General features: G+C 36.5%; 2 protein-coding genes across 4 annotated transcripts; both read right to left on the bottom strand.

Annotated features, from left to right (window-relative positions):
• Positions 1-582: 582 nt before the first annotated feature.
• LOC117279949 (uncharacterized) lies at positions 583-5,965 on the bottom strand. Of its 3 annotated transcripts, none has more exons than XR_011413973.1 (3): positions 5,532-5,965; positions 913-5,306; positions 583-616 (listed from the first exon to the last, which is right to left on the bottom strand). XR_011413973.1 is itself a non-coding variant. In XM_070195573.1 (2 exons), exons 1-2 carry the CDS (start codon positions 5,694-5,696, stop codon positions 4,323-4,325), a joined length of 1,149 nt encoding a protein of 382 aa, XP_070051674.1. In that variant the 5' UTR covers positions 5,697-5,965; the 3' UTR covers positions 583-4,322. The 3 variants fall into 3 exon arrangements, 1 of the variants encoding a protein (XP_070051674.1); XR_011413974.1 differs by having other exon boundaries at positions 583-1,017; positions 1,268-5,306; XM_070195573.1 differs by having other exon boundaries at positions 583-5,306.
• A 5,771-nt stretch (positions 5,966-11,736) lies between these two features.
• Positions 11,737-12,235, bottom strand: LOC104109756 (pistil-specific extensin-like protein). Its single transcript, XM_009619112.4, has one exon. The coding sequence runs from the start codon at positions 12,225-12,227 to the stop codon at positions 11,745-11,747; it is 483 nt and encodes a 160-aa protein (XP_009617407.1). The 5' UTR covers positions 12,228-12,235; the 3' UTR covers positions 11,737-11,744.
• Between the last annotated feature and the right edge of the window lie 3,620 nt (positions 12,236-15,855).

The following is a 15,855-nucleotide window of genomic DNA, read 5'->3' as shown; positions in this document are numbered from 1 at the left end:
TGCTAACTTAAAAACTTAAAATGAATTCCCTCGTTTTCCAGGTGGGTGCCTGATGTTGACTTAACACTTAAAATAAATTCTCCCATTCTCCAGGTGGGCGCCTAATGCTACAATAAAATAGACAAAACAAAAGAAACTTTTCTGCCCCAGTTTGCACTAGGAAGATTTGTGAGTTGTTAGCAGAACTATAAATCACCTATGTTATTGATGAATGATGCAATGATGAGAGTAAAATTAAAGACTCGACTAGGATGTGCGTCTCCTGTGAGTAAAACCAAGAAAATTTCGACTAGCAAATGCGTCTGCTAAAAAACACTGAATGTCCCAGACTAGGAAGTGCATCTCCTAGGGGTGAAACTTGAATGAACCAAATTAGGAAGTGTGTCTTCTAAAGAAATAAAAATCTGAAAAACCCAAACTAGGAAGTGTGTTTCCTAGATTTGAGATTGAGCTTGCAGAAACTATAAACTAAGCTTGACTAAACTAAAAACTGACCCTATTCTCCAGGCGGGACCCCTGATTTCAAGAAAACTAAAGATTGATAACTTAAGAAAATTGAAAATTGACCCTTTCTTTTTAAAAAAAAAAAAAAAATCCAGACTTCCCTTTTTTTTAACTTATTATCCTAGGAGAAAATTCATCAGACTAGGTTTTAATCTTAGGAGAAAGATTCATCAGACTAAGATTTTGATCCTAGGAGAAAATTCATTAGACTAGGTCTTTTTTTTTTTTTGGTATCTTAGGAGAAAGATTCATCAGACTAAGATTTCTATCCTATGAGAAAGTTCATGAGACTAGGTTTTCAATCTTAGGAGAAAGATTCATCAGACTAAGATTTCGATCCTAGGAGAAAATTCATCAGACTAGGTCTCTTTTTTATTATCTTAGGAGAAAGATTCATCAGACTAAGACGTTAATCCTATGAGAAAATTCATCAGACTAGGTTTTCTATCTTAGGAGAAAGATTCATCAGACTAAGATTTTGATCCTAGGAGAAAGTTCATCAGACTAGGTCTTCTATCTTAGGAGAAAGATTCATCAGACTAACAGACTAAGATTTCGATCCTAGGAGAAAGTTCATCAGATTAGGTCTCTTTTTTTGTTATCTTAGGAGGAAGATTCATCAGACTAAGTTTTCTATCTTAGGAGAAAGATTCATCAGACTAAGATTTCTCTTCTAGGAGAAAATTCATCAGACTAGGTCTTCTATCTTAGGAGAAAGATTCATTAGACTAAGATTTTGATTCTAGGAGAAAATTCATCAGACTGGGTCTTTTTTTTTGTTATTTTAGGAGAAAGATTCATCAGACTAAGATTTCTATCATAGGAGAAAATTCATCACACTAGGTTTTCTATCTTAGGAGAAAAATTCATCAGACTAAGATTTTTATTGGGAGAAAATCCATCAGACTAGGACTTTTTATCCTAGGAGGAAAAATGTGAAGAGCAATGTCAATATTTTATGCACACTAGCAAGACAAATAAAGGCAAAAATTTGAGAAACTTTCCTTTATCGGCTCTTCTCTTCTCTTTTTTTTCTTTTGAACCACTTTCCTTGCACTGCTTTGTTCCTGTTTCAAACAAAAGAAATTTTGTCAGTTTTAAAAGTAGTGGTCGATTTGTGGCCTTGAGTCTTGGGTAGCTTGGCTTTTGCTCAATCAACTTTAGTCGGTTTTAAGAGACTTTTTGCTTTACATCAACCCTGATCATTTTACACCCAGTTTCATTTGTATTTGTGGCTCAATTAGCCTTATCACAAAAAATAGATTTCTTTTCTTGGATAACCTTTTCTGATATCTTGAATGGCTTTACTTTTGGAGCAATTTGTCTGTCAGAGAGAATCACAACTAGTAAGAGCCTTTTGCATGATGTGCACACTTCATAGTAATTGTTCGGTACTACAGAGAATCTCTAATTAACCTTGAGGTTATCTTTACTTGCTTTACCCGAATAGGCTGACATCTTTTGGGGGGGAAGCCTTTGCGTGAATCCTCAAGGCATGTTGACAGTAACAACTGAGTGTGCTGGCCAAATTTATTTTATGCAACTGAAAAGCTGGTAGCAGATTTTGAATCTTTTCTTACTTATTTTGATAAAGACTAACTCAGAGTGAAGGGACACAATGGTGCAAAGAAACAGTATTAACAAGAAGTGCCCCTGTCGGGAAGGACAGAAGGAAGAGTTTTTTTTTCTCAATAGCTAGCCTTAATGATCATGACATGCATTTTGGACTTAACGGTCTGATCTATCAAACTGACCAAATTTTCCCTTTTACCATTCTTATGATTTTGAAGTCGGGCTTGTTCCTGCCAATCCTTTTGCATCAGCTTCACGACTCACTTTCGACTAGTGGTGCCCCGAGAAATTTTCACCAACAAGTCTCTCTCATTTATTTATCTCTTCTTACCATCGCCTTACAGTGCCCGTGAGGGTTTTCACTAGTAAGACTCTCTCATTTTTCTTCTCTTTTTCTTTTTCTTTTGCTTTCTTGTGTGAGCAACTTGACAGTATTCTATGTCGCGTGACAACCGTTGCTCATTGCATGCTTCTCTTGGTATCCTTGAAGGCATATCGGGAGGTCTTTATTTCGAAGGATTTTGGATAGGGTTGGAAATGAGGGACGTCATGAAGGCCCAAAGTAGACTCAAAATAAGGGGTTGTAGACTCTCTTGGAATCGACTCTTTCAAAAGTGAAATAAAATCTTTGCCCCAGTTTCAGATATTGGGGATTTTTGGATATTTTTTGTTTTTCTGAATTCTTATTTGGTTAGACCGAACCGTGTAAGGCTGCCTACGTATCCTTTTTTTAAAGGAATCAGGTCTAACGTAGTTCAAACCTCTGAATTAACTATTTTTTTCATCTTTCTTTCTTTTTCTTTTTCTTTCTTTTTTTCTCATTTTTTCCTTCTATCTTCTTTTTTTTTGTCTTCAAAACAAACTGCCCCAGCTTCTATTTTCTAGGGGTATGGACCTTCGAATGCTCTTTTTTCTTTTTCTTTTTCACTTGAACTTTCTAAGAGTTTTTCCAGTTTGTACTTTGGGAGCATGAACTTTTCTTTTCATTTTTTTTGACTTTTGACTCTAAACTTGATTCCAAAAGAGGGTGATCAAAAAAAATAACACAGGCTCAAAAGGTGTAACAAAGGGTATAAAGTGTTTGGGTAGCAGAACAAGGGCCTCCTAGCCTCTAGAGTGCCAATCATGGTTTCTTTTCGCGACACAGCATTGATGAACATGTCTGCCTTCTTGGTGTGTCGTGGTCGGAAGACACTTTTCACCCATTAATATCAAACTTTCCAATAAACTTCAATTGATTCTTCCTCAAACCCGACCTTCATAATGATTTGAAGGTAAAGATCATTAACCTCCACGGGTCAATTTATTCGAGCTTAATTCCAAAGTGTTTCAACTCTTTATTCATCCTCAAAAGTTCTTTTTTCTCATTTATCCAATTCAAACTTAAATCAATTTTCTAAGATCTAGCCAAAAATTCCGCATGCATGTCATATCACTAAAACTAGAGGAAAAAGAACTAAGTATGGAATGACACAAAAGGACAAACTATATTTCATTGAGTAAACAAAAAGACAAATAACCTAAAATCCGAGTTACAACCCTAAAATAACCTGGCTAATGAAAATAGCAACAAAATGGACAGACAAGACTCACACAAATAAAATAGAGGGATAGAAGGGTTTGACTCAATAAAACAAATAAAATCTGGATCACCCTGGAATAACCCAGATAATAGAAAAAATATCAAAATAAGCTACCAAGATTCCTTCCTAGTAAGGAGGGAATGACTTTTCAATTGCTAAGCTTGACATTTAGCCACAAATTTGCTCATCAGAATCACCATGGCCTTCTCAAATTTCAGTCGGCAAGTTCCCGAGAGGATTCTCATACTCCATGTCACTACACATTATCCCCACAAAGTGTGCATCATCATGTGCATGTAAAGGATTCTGCGTGATATTCTGGGTGTCATTATCTTGGATCACAATCAGTTTTTCCTGGATCATCCTTTCTATTTCTCTTTTCAAATCCCGATAACTTTTAACATTGTGCCCCTTGGAATTGGAATAGTATTCATACCTTTTAGAAGGGTCAAAGCTTCTTGCACGTGGGTCCACATGATTTGGAGGAATAGGTGCAATCATGTCATAATGCTTTAATTTCTCAAACACACTTGTATAGGACTCTTCTATTGGTGTAAAATTATCTTTCAACCTTTGTTCTCCTCTATACCCCTGGCTTGGATGTGGGTTATAGGGCACTTGAAAATTTTGTGGAGGCTGGTGGAGATTTTGCGGTGCTAGTGCTCACCTTCTGGGGTGTCTTGGTGGCTGGACAACATACTGAAGTGGAGCAATAGAGTATTGTGGGTTCTGAGGTGGATAGTAGTGCTCAGGGGAATCATCGAAAACCTGATGAGGCTGCTCATACCTTCGAGATGTTCTCCTAGGACCTTTTCTCGACCTTATTGTCATCATGGTTTCTTCATCCTTCTCATTCGTGTCACTAAAATTATCAGATTCAATCTGGACAGCCTGAGTCGTAACTTTGAGAACTGCTTGACTTATAATTTTGCCTGTCTTAAGGCCATTCTCAACCATTTCTCCAATTTTGATTGCTTCCGAGAAGGATTTGCCCACTACGGACATCATGTTTTGAAAATAATCTAGCTCTTGAGCCTGAAGAAAGACAGTGATTAGCTCGTGGTCATCCATGGGTGGCTTAACTCTAGCCGCTTGCTCTCTCCATTTAATGGCATATTCCCTGAAACTTTCAATTGGTTTCTTCTTCAGGTTTGAAAGGGAATTGCGGTCTGGGGCGATATCGATGTTGTATTGGAACTGTTTGACAAAGGCCTGGGCCATGTCATCCCAGACATTCCAGTGAGAGGTTTCTTGATCCATAAACCATTCAGAGGCTACCCCTGTCAGGCTTTCCCCGAAATAAGCCATTACTAGTTCTTCTTTTCTCTCAACACCTCTTAGCTGATTGCAATACCTTTTCAGGTGGGCTATGGGGTCTCCATGTCTATCATACTTTTCAAATTTGGGAGTCTTGAAACCAAGTGGCAAACGAACACCGGGGAACATACATAGATCCTTGAAGGCAATACTCTTCTGACCTGCCGACCCTTGCATGTTTTTCAACTTTTGTTCTAAGCTTTTCACTCTTTGGGTCATTTCTTCTTGTGCCATCTTTTGGGCAGGCTTCTCAATCTTTGAATGAAGATCAAATAGATACGAGTGGTACTCAGGAGAATGGTATTGTCCTCGATGGGTAGAAAATTGTGACTCATGACTTTTCTTTTGTACCACTATTGGCTGTGGGATAGTGAAAACGGGCATAACAACAGTGATTGTCTGATTGGTTGTCAATGGCACACTTTGGGAGCGCGCAACAGAAGTTCCAGCTGTAGTCGTACAGTTGGGATAAAGACTGAACCCAAATGGATAGGATCAATCAGACAATGAGACATGAGTGGTAGTAGTCGAGATGGGTGTGAATTTTGGGAAAACATAAGAAAGGGGTGGTCCTTGACCATTGGCCGATGCTTGACACATTTCAGTCATTTGCTGTTTCAGTATTCTATTTTCCACAACCATAGTAGACTCTTGTTGAATCCTCTGACCCTGAGTCTCTTGACCACTCGTAACAGCTTCAATGTCAGTTGTCAATGACATTTTTCCTTTGGATCTTGTGTTGATAGCTTACCACAAACCGACCACCTCAAACTTTCTTCTATGATTCAAAACAAGAGACACGTTAGAATGGACTCAGTCGGTCCTTATTATCATCATCATGTTTTTATCATTTTTTTATTTTTTTTGGTCGATCGAACCTGATGTGGGTTGCCTACGTATCATGTGGGAACATGAATCAGATCGTGCGTAGTTCGGGAAGATCAGAAATAAAGTAAATAAACTAACTCTTTTTGAATTTTGATTTTTTTTTAATTTTTTTAATTTCCAAAAGAAAGACTTATAAATTGTAGAAAGAAAATATTTTTGGAATTTGATTTATTTTTTTTTCTATTTTTTTCGAAAGGACTTCTATATAAGAAAGAAAAATATTTTTTGGCTTTTCATGTTTTGTTTTTTTTTTGGATTTTTTGGAGAAAGACTTTCTAAAAACAATGTAGAAAATAATTTTTTTTGGATTTTGATTTCATTTATTTTCTTTTTCTAATAAAAGACTCCTAAAGAAGGAATTAAAGGAAAATATTTTTGGATTTTTTTAAAAAATGGGGGCCGGAACCGATTAGGTTTGCCTAAGTATCTCACATCCGATGAGAATCAGACCCGCATAGTTCTGCCATTTTGATGCACAGAAAAATATGATTTGTTTGAAATGATTTTCTCTTTTTATTCTTGAAATTTTGACAGAGTAACGGGGTTTTATTTTTTAATACCGGGATTGTCAAAACCAGGCGTTTTACTATCCTACCTCACTCTTTGATTTTTCTCTTCTATTTTTTTGATTTTTTTTTTAACTCAAGAAGCCGGTCAACATACAAGCCAAGCAAATTAATGCACAAGTAGCACGTAAAGAATGCATCGGTATAGTCCTTTAATTTTGGGTACACCTGTCCTAAATGGACCCAACCCCTGTGTTAAGTCCCCTAAGTCAAATGCACGTGATGCAAGTAAACGTACCTAATAGGGATCCGGCATGAGGCTGTGTTATTCTAAGTTTAAATCCTGGGTGTATTGTTCTAGACCTGGCTTACCCGAGCGGACAACTCGAGCCGGGGGGGAGGGGGGAGGGGAGGAGGGGCAGCGTACCGAGAATACAGAAGCTTCACCGGCTTTGCAGCTTGTCCGAACCTCGTTCTAAAATTAGGATATGACTCTAACAGAAAAGAAGTCACGCGAAGCGCACGCTTCCCAGAAAATTTAGAAGACTCAGAGAGAAGAAAGGTTTTCGTAACAGTTTATATACAGTTCACAACAATATCAAAGCGGTAAAGAGAGACAATTAGTATATTAGGCTCAAACAAGTAATATCAGACAATCATGAAAGCCAAGCATAACAGTTATTCTAAGCTCGAATTCTGAACCCTGAACCAGAGATTCTGGGTTCAATCCCCAGCAGAGTCGCCAGAGCTGTCACACCTCCTTTTCCCCAAAGAGGAATAGCGGAGTTTTTCCAATTTCAGTGACATTATTCGAAATGAGATTATTTATTTAGTTCAGAGTCGCCACTTGGAATAATTTATGGTGTCCCAAGTCACCGGTTTATTTTAAATCCCAAATCGAGAAAATTTGACTCTATTTATGGTATGCGAACACAGAAGACCGGGTAAGGAATTCTGTTAACCCGGGAGAAGGTGTGAGGCACTCCCGAGTTTCGTGGTTTTAGCACGATCGCTTAACAATTAATACTTCGCCTAATTATCTGATTTATTACATATTTAAAGCCTATTGTGCATTTTTACTTTTTAACCACTTTTAATTATTTATGAAATTATTTCTGGAACAAGTCACGATGTCGTACACTTATCGTTTTGGCACCCGTCGCAAACCGCGCCACATGAAATGCACCCGCGATTTACGACATGCTTATTTTATTATTAATCGAAGTTATGGTCGGGTCACATGAAATGCACACCCGAATTGAAATTTACGTATCGTGACCATGCCACGGGAACCGTACCCATGACCACGATAATTTATTAATCGCACCTAAAGCAAACTACGAATGTTTGTGAATATTAACGACCTAAACATGCTTCTAGCGTTCAATGAGTATCTAGTAATAACGAAATAGAAATAAAACATGTCATCTACTGTCCAACTCTCTTAAGCTTAATTTCTTAATTCTGTTCGAACTCTCATGGTCCAATCCCATTTACTCACAATTGCCTCCCTACGGGCATCTAGTGCCCCTCTTCAACTTGCGTATCAACATGTATTCACAAGACAAGATTGTCAAATTGTCTATTGTTAAAAGCTCAATCAAAGATTCAAGTCAAATGGATTTAAAAAGGAGAAATCAAAAACTAGTCGTAAAGCAACGATTAAAACATGGTGTGAAAACAAACGTAGACCAGCACATGAGAAAATTCGAGAAAAGGAAAATAACAGGGGAAAGATTGGACCTGAAATGGAGCCTAAATTTCTTCTTTGAAATTTAATTAATAATGAATTGATTTCCTTTGATTACAGCAGAATCAAACTCTGAACTTCAAACTGGACCGAGAAATAGACACCTCGAACCGGAGAACCCGCTGATGAAACCTCGACGAACCTCGCCTGCCTCAACTCCCAAACTCGCTGGATTCCATGGTTGCGTTTTTTTTATAAACATAAATGGTGTTTCGGAGCTAAAGCGAGGAGCTATTTGGATGAGCTATGACATCGTTTTTTGGCTGATTTCCTGGCTTAGGCGAGATGCTGCCTTTTCCCTTCGTTGTTCTTTGTTCTAATGGTGTTAATAGTTTGAAAAATCAATGGAATCTTCTGTTTCTTCTCGTCTGAAACTCCTATTTCTCTATTTTTGCTCGTCCGTTTTTATGTGTGTAGGGGCTGATTTCCGGTGAGTCTTGGTGGTGGCCGGCGCGGTCAAAGGAGGTGGGGGAGTGCGGCCCTTAGCTTAGGAAATGGGGCATGGAGTTCAGTTTTTAACTGCTGGTTTTTTTTCTTTTGCTTCTTGCGGCTGATCTAGGGAGTGTAGGGATTGGTGGTGGCTGCCGTTCTTAGGGGTGTTTTTAGTGTGAAAACAGGTAATTTTTTTGTGAAAGGGTGGAGTCTTTCTTTGTGTGTCTGTTGGGTGGTGTTGAAGTGTAAAGGAATTAGGTTTAATTTAGGGATTATAAAAGGGTTGTGGGTTAGGGAATGGGTAAATGGGCTGAGGGGAGGAGTGGGCTCATGTCCGAAAATGGGCTTCACCAATAAATTATTTTGGCCCAAATTTAATTCTTTCTCGTTGATGAAAAATAAAAATACTACCAAAATAAATTAATTAATATTAGTTAATAAGAATAAACTATTTTTGTGTTTTTAAACTTATGTTTTAAAATAAAAATTAAAAGTTGATGGAAAATCCTATAAAAATGAAAATAAGTAAATATTTTTGAAATACTACTTTTAAAAGTTACGCGGGTCAAAAATTACGTGCTTACACTTTTTGTATATTTTTTGAATATAAAAATTTTAATTGTAAAATATTGAGATGATCTAATCCAATTTAGCTTCGAATACAAGTCAAATTAACCATCGAAAAGCGAAATAATGACAACTAATTTGGGACGGGAATTATTTTTTTTTAATCGAAACTCATTTGGACTATGGATCAAATCACATTAAAGGAAAAATAGATCTAAAATGGGTATGACCCATATTAGCTTATGTGGCATTTATTTTTAGATTTTTATCATAAAATTTAATGCCATGTCATATTTATGGTAGAGATTTGAGGCAAAATGACTTTTAAGTGACAATGATAAAATTTAGTTACTTTTAAGTGACAAAAAATAGTTAAATGACTTTAGTGAAATGGAAAGATAGTTCAATGACCATTAGTGAAATTAACCCATTCAAATTCTAGAAACATTCACATATTCGTAGTAAAAGACTTGTACTTTCATTTAATTTTCATAAGTCTTAAATTAAGAAAATGCACATCAGATTTTTATTTCAACAATGGACATTTTCTTTCTAAATCATTTAATAAAGTTGTTACTCCTTCCTTTCTTATTATTGTTTTCCAAAAGTAATTAATGAAAGCCAGGATCCATATGATTTCCAGCGAGACGATCAGCTGAGGGTCGCAACAGCATATCTGGTGGTGTCGGTGCCGCAGCTGGTGATGGAGATGGTGCCATATCATCAGCTGGAGGAGAAGGTGGTGGTGGTGACGGCGACGGTGGTGGTGGTGACGGCGATGGAGGTGGTGGAGAAGGTGACGGAGGTGGTGGTGGTGGCGACGGTTGTTGCCGCTTAGGTGGAGGGCTATGGGAAGGGCTACTTTTAGGAGAACTTTTAGGAGATTTCCCAAAGAAAGGCTACTTAAACTTAAAACGCTGAAGAGTTGCATCAGGCAAACTTTCAATGCCATCTCCATTAGTGAGCTCTGAGAATGAGCTAACTACTAAAATAGAAAATTGTAAAAGCACTAGGGCCTTCACTGAAATGACAGCCATAGTTTTTATTTGAACTCAAATGTGCATAAAAGACTGCAAATGCCAATGGATTTATAGGAGCGGGAAGTAGGATATTGTGAAGCTTTCGGTGAATAAATATGTGCTCTCTTTTTTACCCTTCTTTACTTAGTTTAAGGTTTTTGTTCGCAACGAGGTAGGTAATTAGGAGAAAACGTTTTACTTCCAAATTAAGACAAACAATTAAATTGGTTAAGTGTTTCCATAAATAGTACTACTCATTTGCAGTAGATTAAACATTTTTAGCCTAAAATACATAATATATGAAAAGACATCAATTAATTTCCAAGTTATGAGTAATTCCACAAAGACGACGTAAATTATTTACAAATAATAACAGACATTCTTTGTAGCTCATGTATTCACATGTTATACCGTATAATTCGAAAATGTGTTACTGTTATTTTAAAGGTAAAATCAGTTTTTTAAAGGTATGGGCGTAAGTTACATATACATCAGCGAGTCATAAACCCCGATGCATGGGGTGCAACCACTATGAGCATTTAATTTTTAATATTTTATAAAAAAAATATATAATTACATTAAATATTTTTAAATCGGTAAAATTGCATAAAAATTGAAGAAAATTAAACTATAAATAAGTGAAAAATATATAGATGAGTTCCATCTCCACAAAAAATTAGCCAAAATAATCTGTTCTTTTCAACTCAAGTTACTTGTGCTTACAAACACAAGTGACTTGAGTTGAAAAGAATAAAGTTTTCAACATAGAGAAATAAAAAAAAAATGATTAACCTGCAATTTGAACTTTGAACTTTGAACTTGCTGGAGGAGAATGAAGTTTTCTTTGTATTTGCAAAAAAGAAAATATTGGTTGTTCGTTGCTTTTGGAAGATAGTAGCAGACTAGCAAACACAATAAAAATGTGGAAAATACCATAAATTAGGACTTCTAGCAATAAAAAAAGAATTTTGACTTTTAGATTTAATGTTTCATTTCCTTTTTAAAACTTTAAAATAATTACAACGTGACTTTTCAGAATTTTGGTCTTTATATATAGGACTTGTTGGCCAAATTTTGTTTTTGTTTGAAAAAGTTTTTTGGGCTTACGTCTCATTGTAAAAACGCGCCTCGATGTCCGGACGTACACATCGAATTGGTCTCTTGAGACTTTCACTTTGACCCCCCTTGCTTCAAGGCATTTTTGGTGCGCCTAGTTCGGGGCTCACCCACAAATACCTTTTAAAACACGGTGTAAAATACGTGAATCAACATTTTTCTTATATGCAACTGCTCCTCTGATAATTAAGCCTGATTATATCCTTGCGCATTGTCATTGTTTATGTATTTTCTGATCATGTCATAAATAAAAAAGGTAGGAAAGCAATATCTAGAAATGCAATTCTAGAATTTTTATTAGTCAATAGTTACTATTACTATTCAAAGTCTTTGTAAGTTTCACAATAATTTGGATGTACAAATGAAAATCAACATCCGATCTTCATTTTTCTTTCATTTTAAACTAGAACTAGAGAAGGGAAAAGGAAAAAGCTTTTACGAACACGAACTTAATCGTTCCATACTGTTGTTATTCCTTCCTACTACATGACTATTTTTTCCCATAATAGTGAAGGCCACGCATGATTAGTGTATTTCCAACGAAACGAGCATCTGATTTTGTCGGTGCCATAACTGGTGCCTGAGAATCCGGTGATGGAGATGGTGCGTCTATATATTCTGCGTCTGGTGATGGTGACGGTGGCTGAGCATCCGGTGGTGGTGGTGGTTGTTCAGCATCTGGTGGTGGTGGTGGTTGCTCTGCATCTGGTGGAGGAGGTGGTGGTTGCTGATCAGCCTCTGGTGGTGGTGGAGACTTAACAGTTGGTGGTGGCGACTTAACTCGTGGTGGTGGTTGCTGCCTAGGTGGAGGATTACGGGGACGTTGACGTGAAACGGGTGGAAACTTAAAACGCAGAAGAGTTGCATGAGACGAAGTTTCAACGTCTTTTCCATGAGTCAGTTCTAAAAATGAGCAAACTACTAGAACTGAAAGTTGTATAAGCACCAGGGCCTTCGCAGATATGATAGCCATACTTGTTAACTGAAATCAAATGTGAGTACGTAAAACAAAGTAAAGGGGAACGAATTTATAGGAGTTTAAATGGATACAATTAAATGGATTTATGCTATAATGAAATAGAATTTCAATGGCAGAAGTTGCAGTAAATAAAACATTTTTAGCCTATAATGTCGTAGTAGAGGCAAAATTATTTATAAACAATTAAATAAACCTTCTCTGTAGCCTATGTGTTCACATATTCTATTGCTTTGTTGTTTGCAGTTAGTTTAAGAAAAACTCGTGTTAAAACTAATTTTATAGTACTCTGTATCACTGAGATGTGAAACTTTGTTGATTAGGAATTACTGATATGTACTATGCTATTAAACCGATCAAGAAAATGTAAGGTTCCACAAGTTTCCCTTCTTTTACCATAATTTTATACTTTCCAGATAAAGGAAAAAAGTTAATAAGACTACCCCAAAAGTTAGTTGAGTTTTTCCTTTTACATTTGAGCCCATTTAATTTGGACATAAGAAATTTTTCTCTTTTTTCCAAAAAAATTTTACTTTTTTTTCGAAAATCATCGTTTGTTCATAAGATTTTGAATTTTCACTTGAAGATGCATTTTTGAAATTTTCAAAAATTTGAAAAACTCCAAAAAGCTATTTTTCAAAATTGTCACTCAAATCACTTACAAAACTTCAAAAACAATCCAAAATTATATTCATATCCAAACACAACTCTAAATTTCAAATACATTTTCACTTAAATTTTTTTTTTCCTATTTTGAAATTTTACAATTCTTATGTCCAAACGCCCACTTAAAGTTGAAACAAGTCATACAAAACTCCTAAGTTGGTATGACTTCTTGGTAAGACCGTGACAATAATTTCAGTACATAGACAAAATTTGATCACGCCCAACTATGCCTTATAAAAAGAACTTAGCGGTCATTGCAAATATATTCCGGCTAATAAGTCCGGAGTCGAATCCCACAGGGAATTAACCTATCAAACACAACTACTAGACTCGCACAAATTCACGCAATCAATCTTCAGAAATATTTAAGTAACAATTTGGATTTTTATTAACTAAATATTACGTAATAAAAATGCAATAATTAATAACTAACTACGAACGGGTTGTAAACAAGAATTGGAATGACCTAAGGTTGTGAATTCCCCTATTGTCGGAATCTTTTCCGCTACATTTTCTATAAATTTGCCTAAGTCTTCTCCATCGACCATGAGCACTCTAACTGTCGTAACTCTCTCCCGAATAATTACCACAATTTACTAGACATATTCTCCTAAATTACGCTAGCTGGCATTAAGTACAGCTCATTTAGATCGCACCAAGGTTTCGTTATCCCTAATCCTATCTTTAAACCTCCGTATTGATTCCTCGTATACGTTTAGGAGTTATGTTATTCAATAACTACCTAAATATGCACTCTCTCCCGAGTAATACATACTAAATAGGTACAGCTAATTGAGGGCCCTTCAATCAACCACAAGAATAATATAGTTGAACAAATAAAGAAAATACTACGGCAAATTTATATTAACGTAACAAGAAAATCATCCTTCAATAGGTTCCATCAAAACCTTAGACTATAAATTTAGCTCCTCATGATCAAAGTAATAATATCCAAAGTATGTTGCATAATTAAAGTACAAGATAAAAATAAAGTGATGTAGAAATTGTTGACTCTAACTCCCGGCAGTTGTTCTATGAGCTATCCTTGCCTCGGGTTGCAAAAGTCCTTCCAAGTGGCATTTTTAGGTCTATTTATATGTGTAGGAAAAGACCTAAACGTGTAGGACAAGTCCTAGTCAAACCCGGAAATGAATTAAATCTTCCAAACTCGGATTGGACCTGGCCCAGGCCTGGCGTCGCCAGCCTAACACCTGATGAACCTGGCTCCAGGCCTGACGCCGCCAGCCTAACGCCTGGTTCTGCTTGGCCTATGCCTTGCGTCACCATCCTAACGCCAGCTTCAAGCCTGGCCTTTGCCTTGCAACGCCAGCCTAACGCCAGCTTCAAGCCTGGTGTCACCAGGTTCTCTCATTCACTGATCCCGCGCACGCTTTTGACTTGTAAGTCTCCTTTTTCTTCTACTTTCATCTCCAATTCACCTACACATAAAATGGACCCTATTACACGCAAATAAATTGTACTTTATCATTAAAGCGTATAAAAATACAAGGCAAATAATGTGCTAAATCATGAATTATAGCCACACATCAATACCCCACACTCAAATATTGCTCGTCCTCGAGCAATCAAACTACACTCATAGACACAACCTATTAAGCAATTCCCTTAACTCATTAAACCAAGAATCTTTAAAATAGTTTAAGCACAAAGGTGTGACATCCTCGCCTCAAGATTCGACCCGCAAATACCATGCCTTATTCACAATTCACTTACTTACTCTACATGGAAGTCAACAACATTACCTTTCCTTTATGAATCATGTGCTCTCACTCAATCAAAGAGCTTAGTTCCACACACAATGAGCTTTAAGAACATAGGAACTCCAGATAGACAAAATTCACTCGCTCTCAGAAATAACATTCATATGCCACAAATGATGCACCATAGGCTTGTCTGTAGTGTAATACTCTACTAATCGAGTTCATTCAATCTAAGATCAAGTAGGACTTTCATTGGTTGTAATGTAAGCTGCGGGTCGTGTATGATACATTTGGATATGAGTGACCGTACCTCCCTTAAGCACTTTAATACATATACTTTAATACACAACCCGTACTTATGTCAAACCCAACATTCCACCTTTACTTCAATTTATATTACCCCATATTTCTTTAATCATACATATATCACTAGCCACCATCATCAATACTTATTTTTCATACAATATACCATTGTCATTCATTTGTTTTTTCAAGTGGCTTCGATTGACAACTCTTTTTTTTTAATGCATCTTTCTCCTTATTTCAATTGTTCCACTCAAAAGCCAACCCACCACCCCACACTTTAACTTTTTCATAATTCCTTACAATTCAAGTGCTCATGAGAGGTGACAAGGTTCAAATATATGGTCGATTAAAATAAAAGGGTACGGCTTGTAATGTGGTTACCAAAGAAATAGGATTATAGGCTCAACGGGGTTAACTACGATACATAACATTTAGGTGGGTAAATTTATATGTCTGGCTTAACAAAGAAATGCCTATATCACTTCCTAGACTGAACAATACTACTATTTCACTTCGCACACACACGGGGCAAGTTCTAGACGCAATGCATAGAATACATACAAAACCTCACACAGACATGGCACATAATTCACTCAGGATTGGTTTCATTGTGACACTCCAGTCAAAACAGTTAAGCAAAATTAAGAATCCACGATTTTAGGTACTTATACTAGAGTCAAAAACCGAGCCTAAGCGTCACAACCATAGTACTAACTATTCTCAATGCATAACAAACCTAAGAGATATTGCTATACTTAAAGGCATAGCTCCGTGATTTCTACTCCTAAAAATTTAAACTAACTATACCCGGTTCAACTAAATACCCCTGGAAAAAAACTGCGGCCCAAAAAAAAATCAAGGGGGAATTACTACACTACCTACACAAAAGAAAATCTTTTTGGTATTTTCTTTAGACTTACTTCCCTCAAGAA

The sequence above is a fragment of the Nicotiana tomentosiformis genome, chromosome 2 (assembly GCF_000390325.3).
Source record: "Nicotiana tomentosiformis chromosome 2, ASM39032v3, whole genome shotgun sequence".
NCBI lineage: Eukaryota > Viridiplantae > Streptophyta > Magnoliopsida > Solanales > Solanaceae > Nicotiana > Nicotiana tomentosiformis.
Note: the sequence above shows the minus strand (reverse complement) of the source record. Positions and strands in the feature narration are given on the sequence as shown.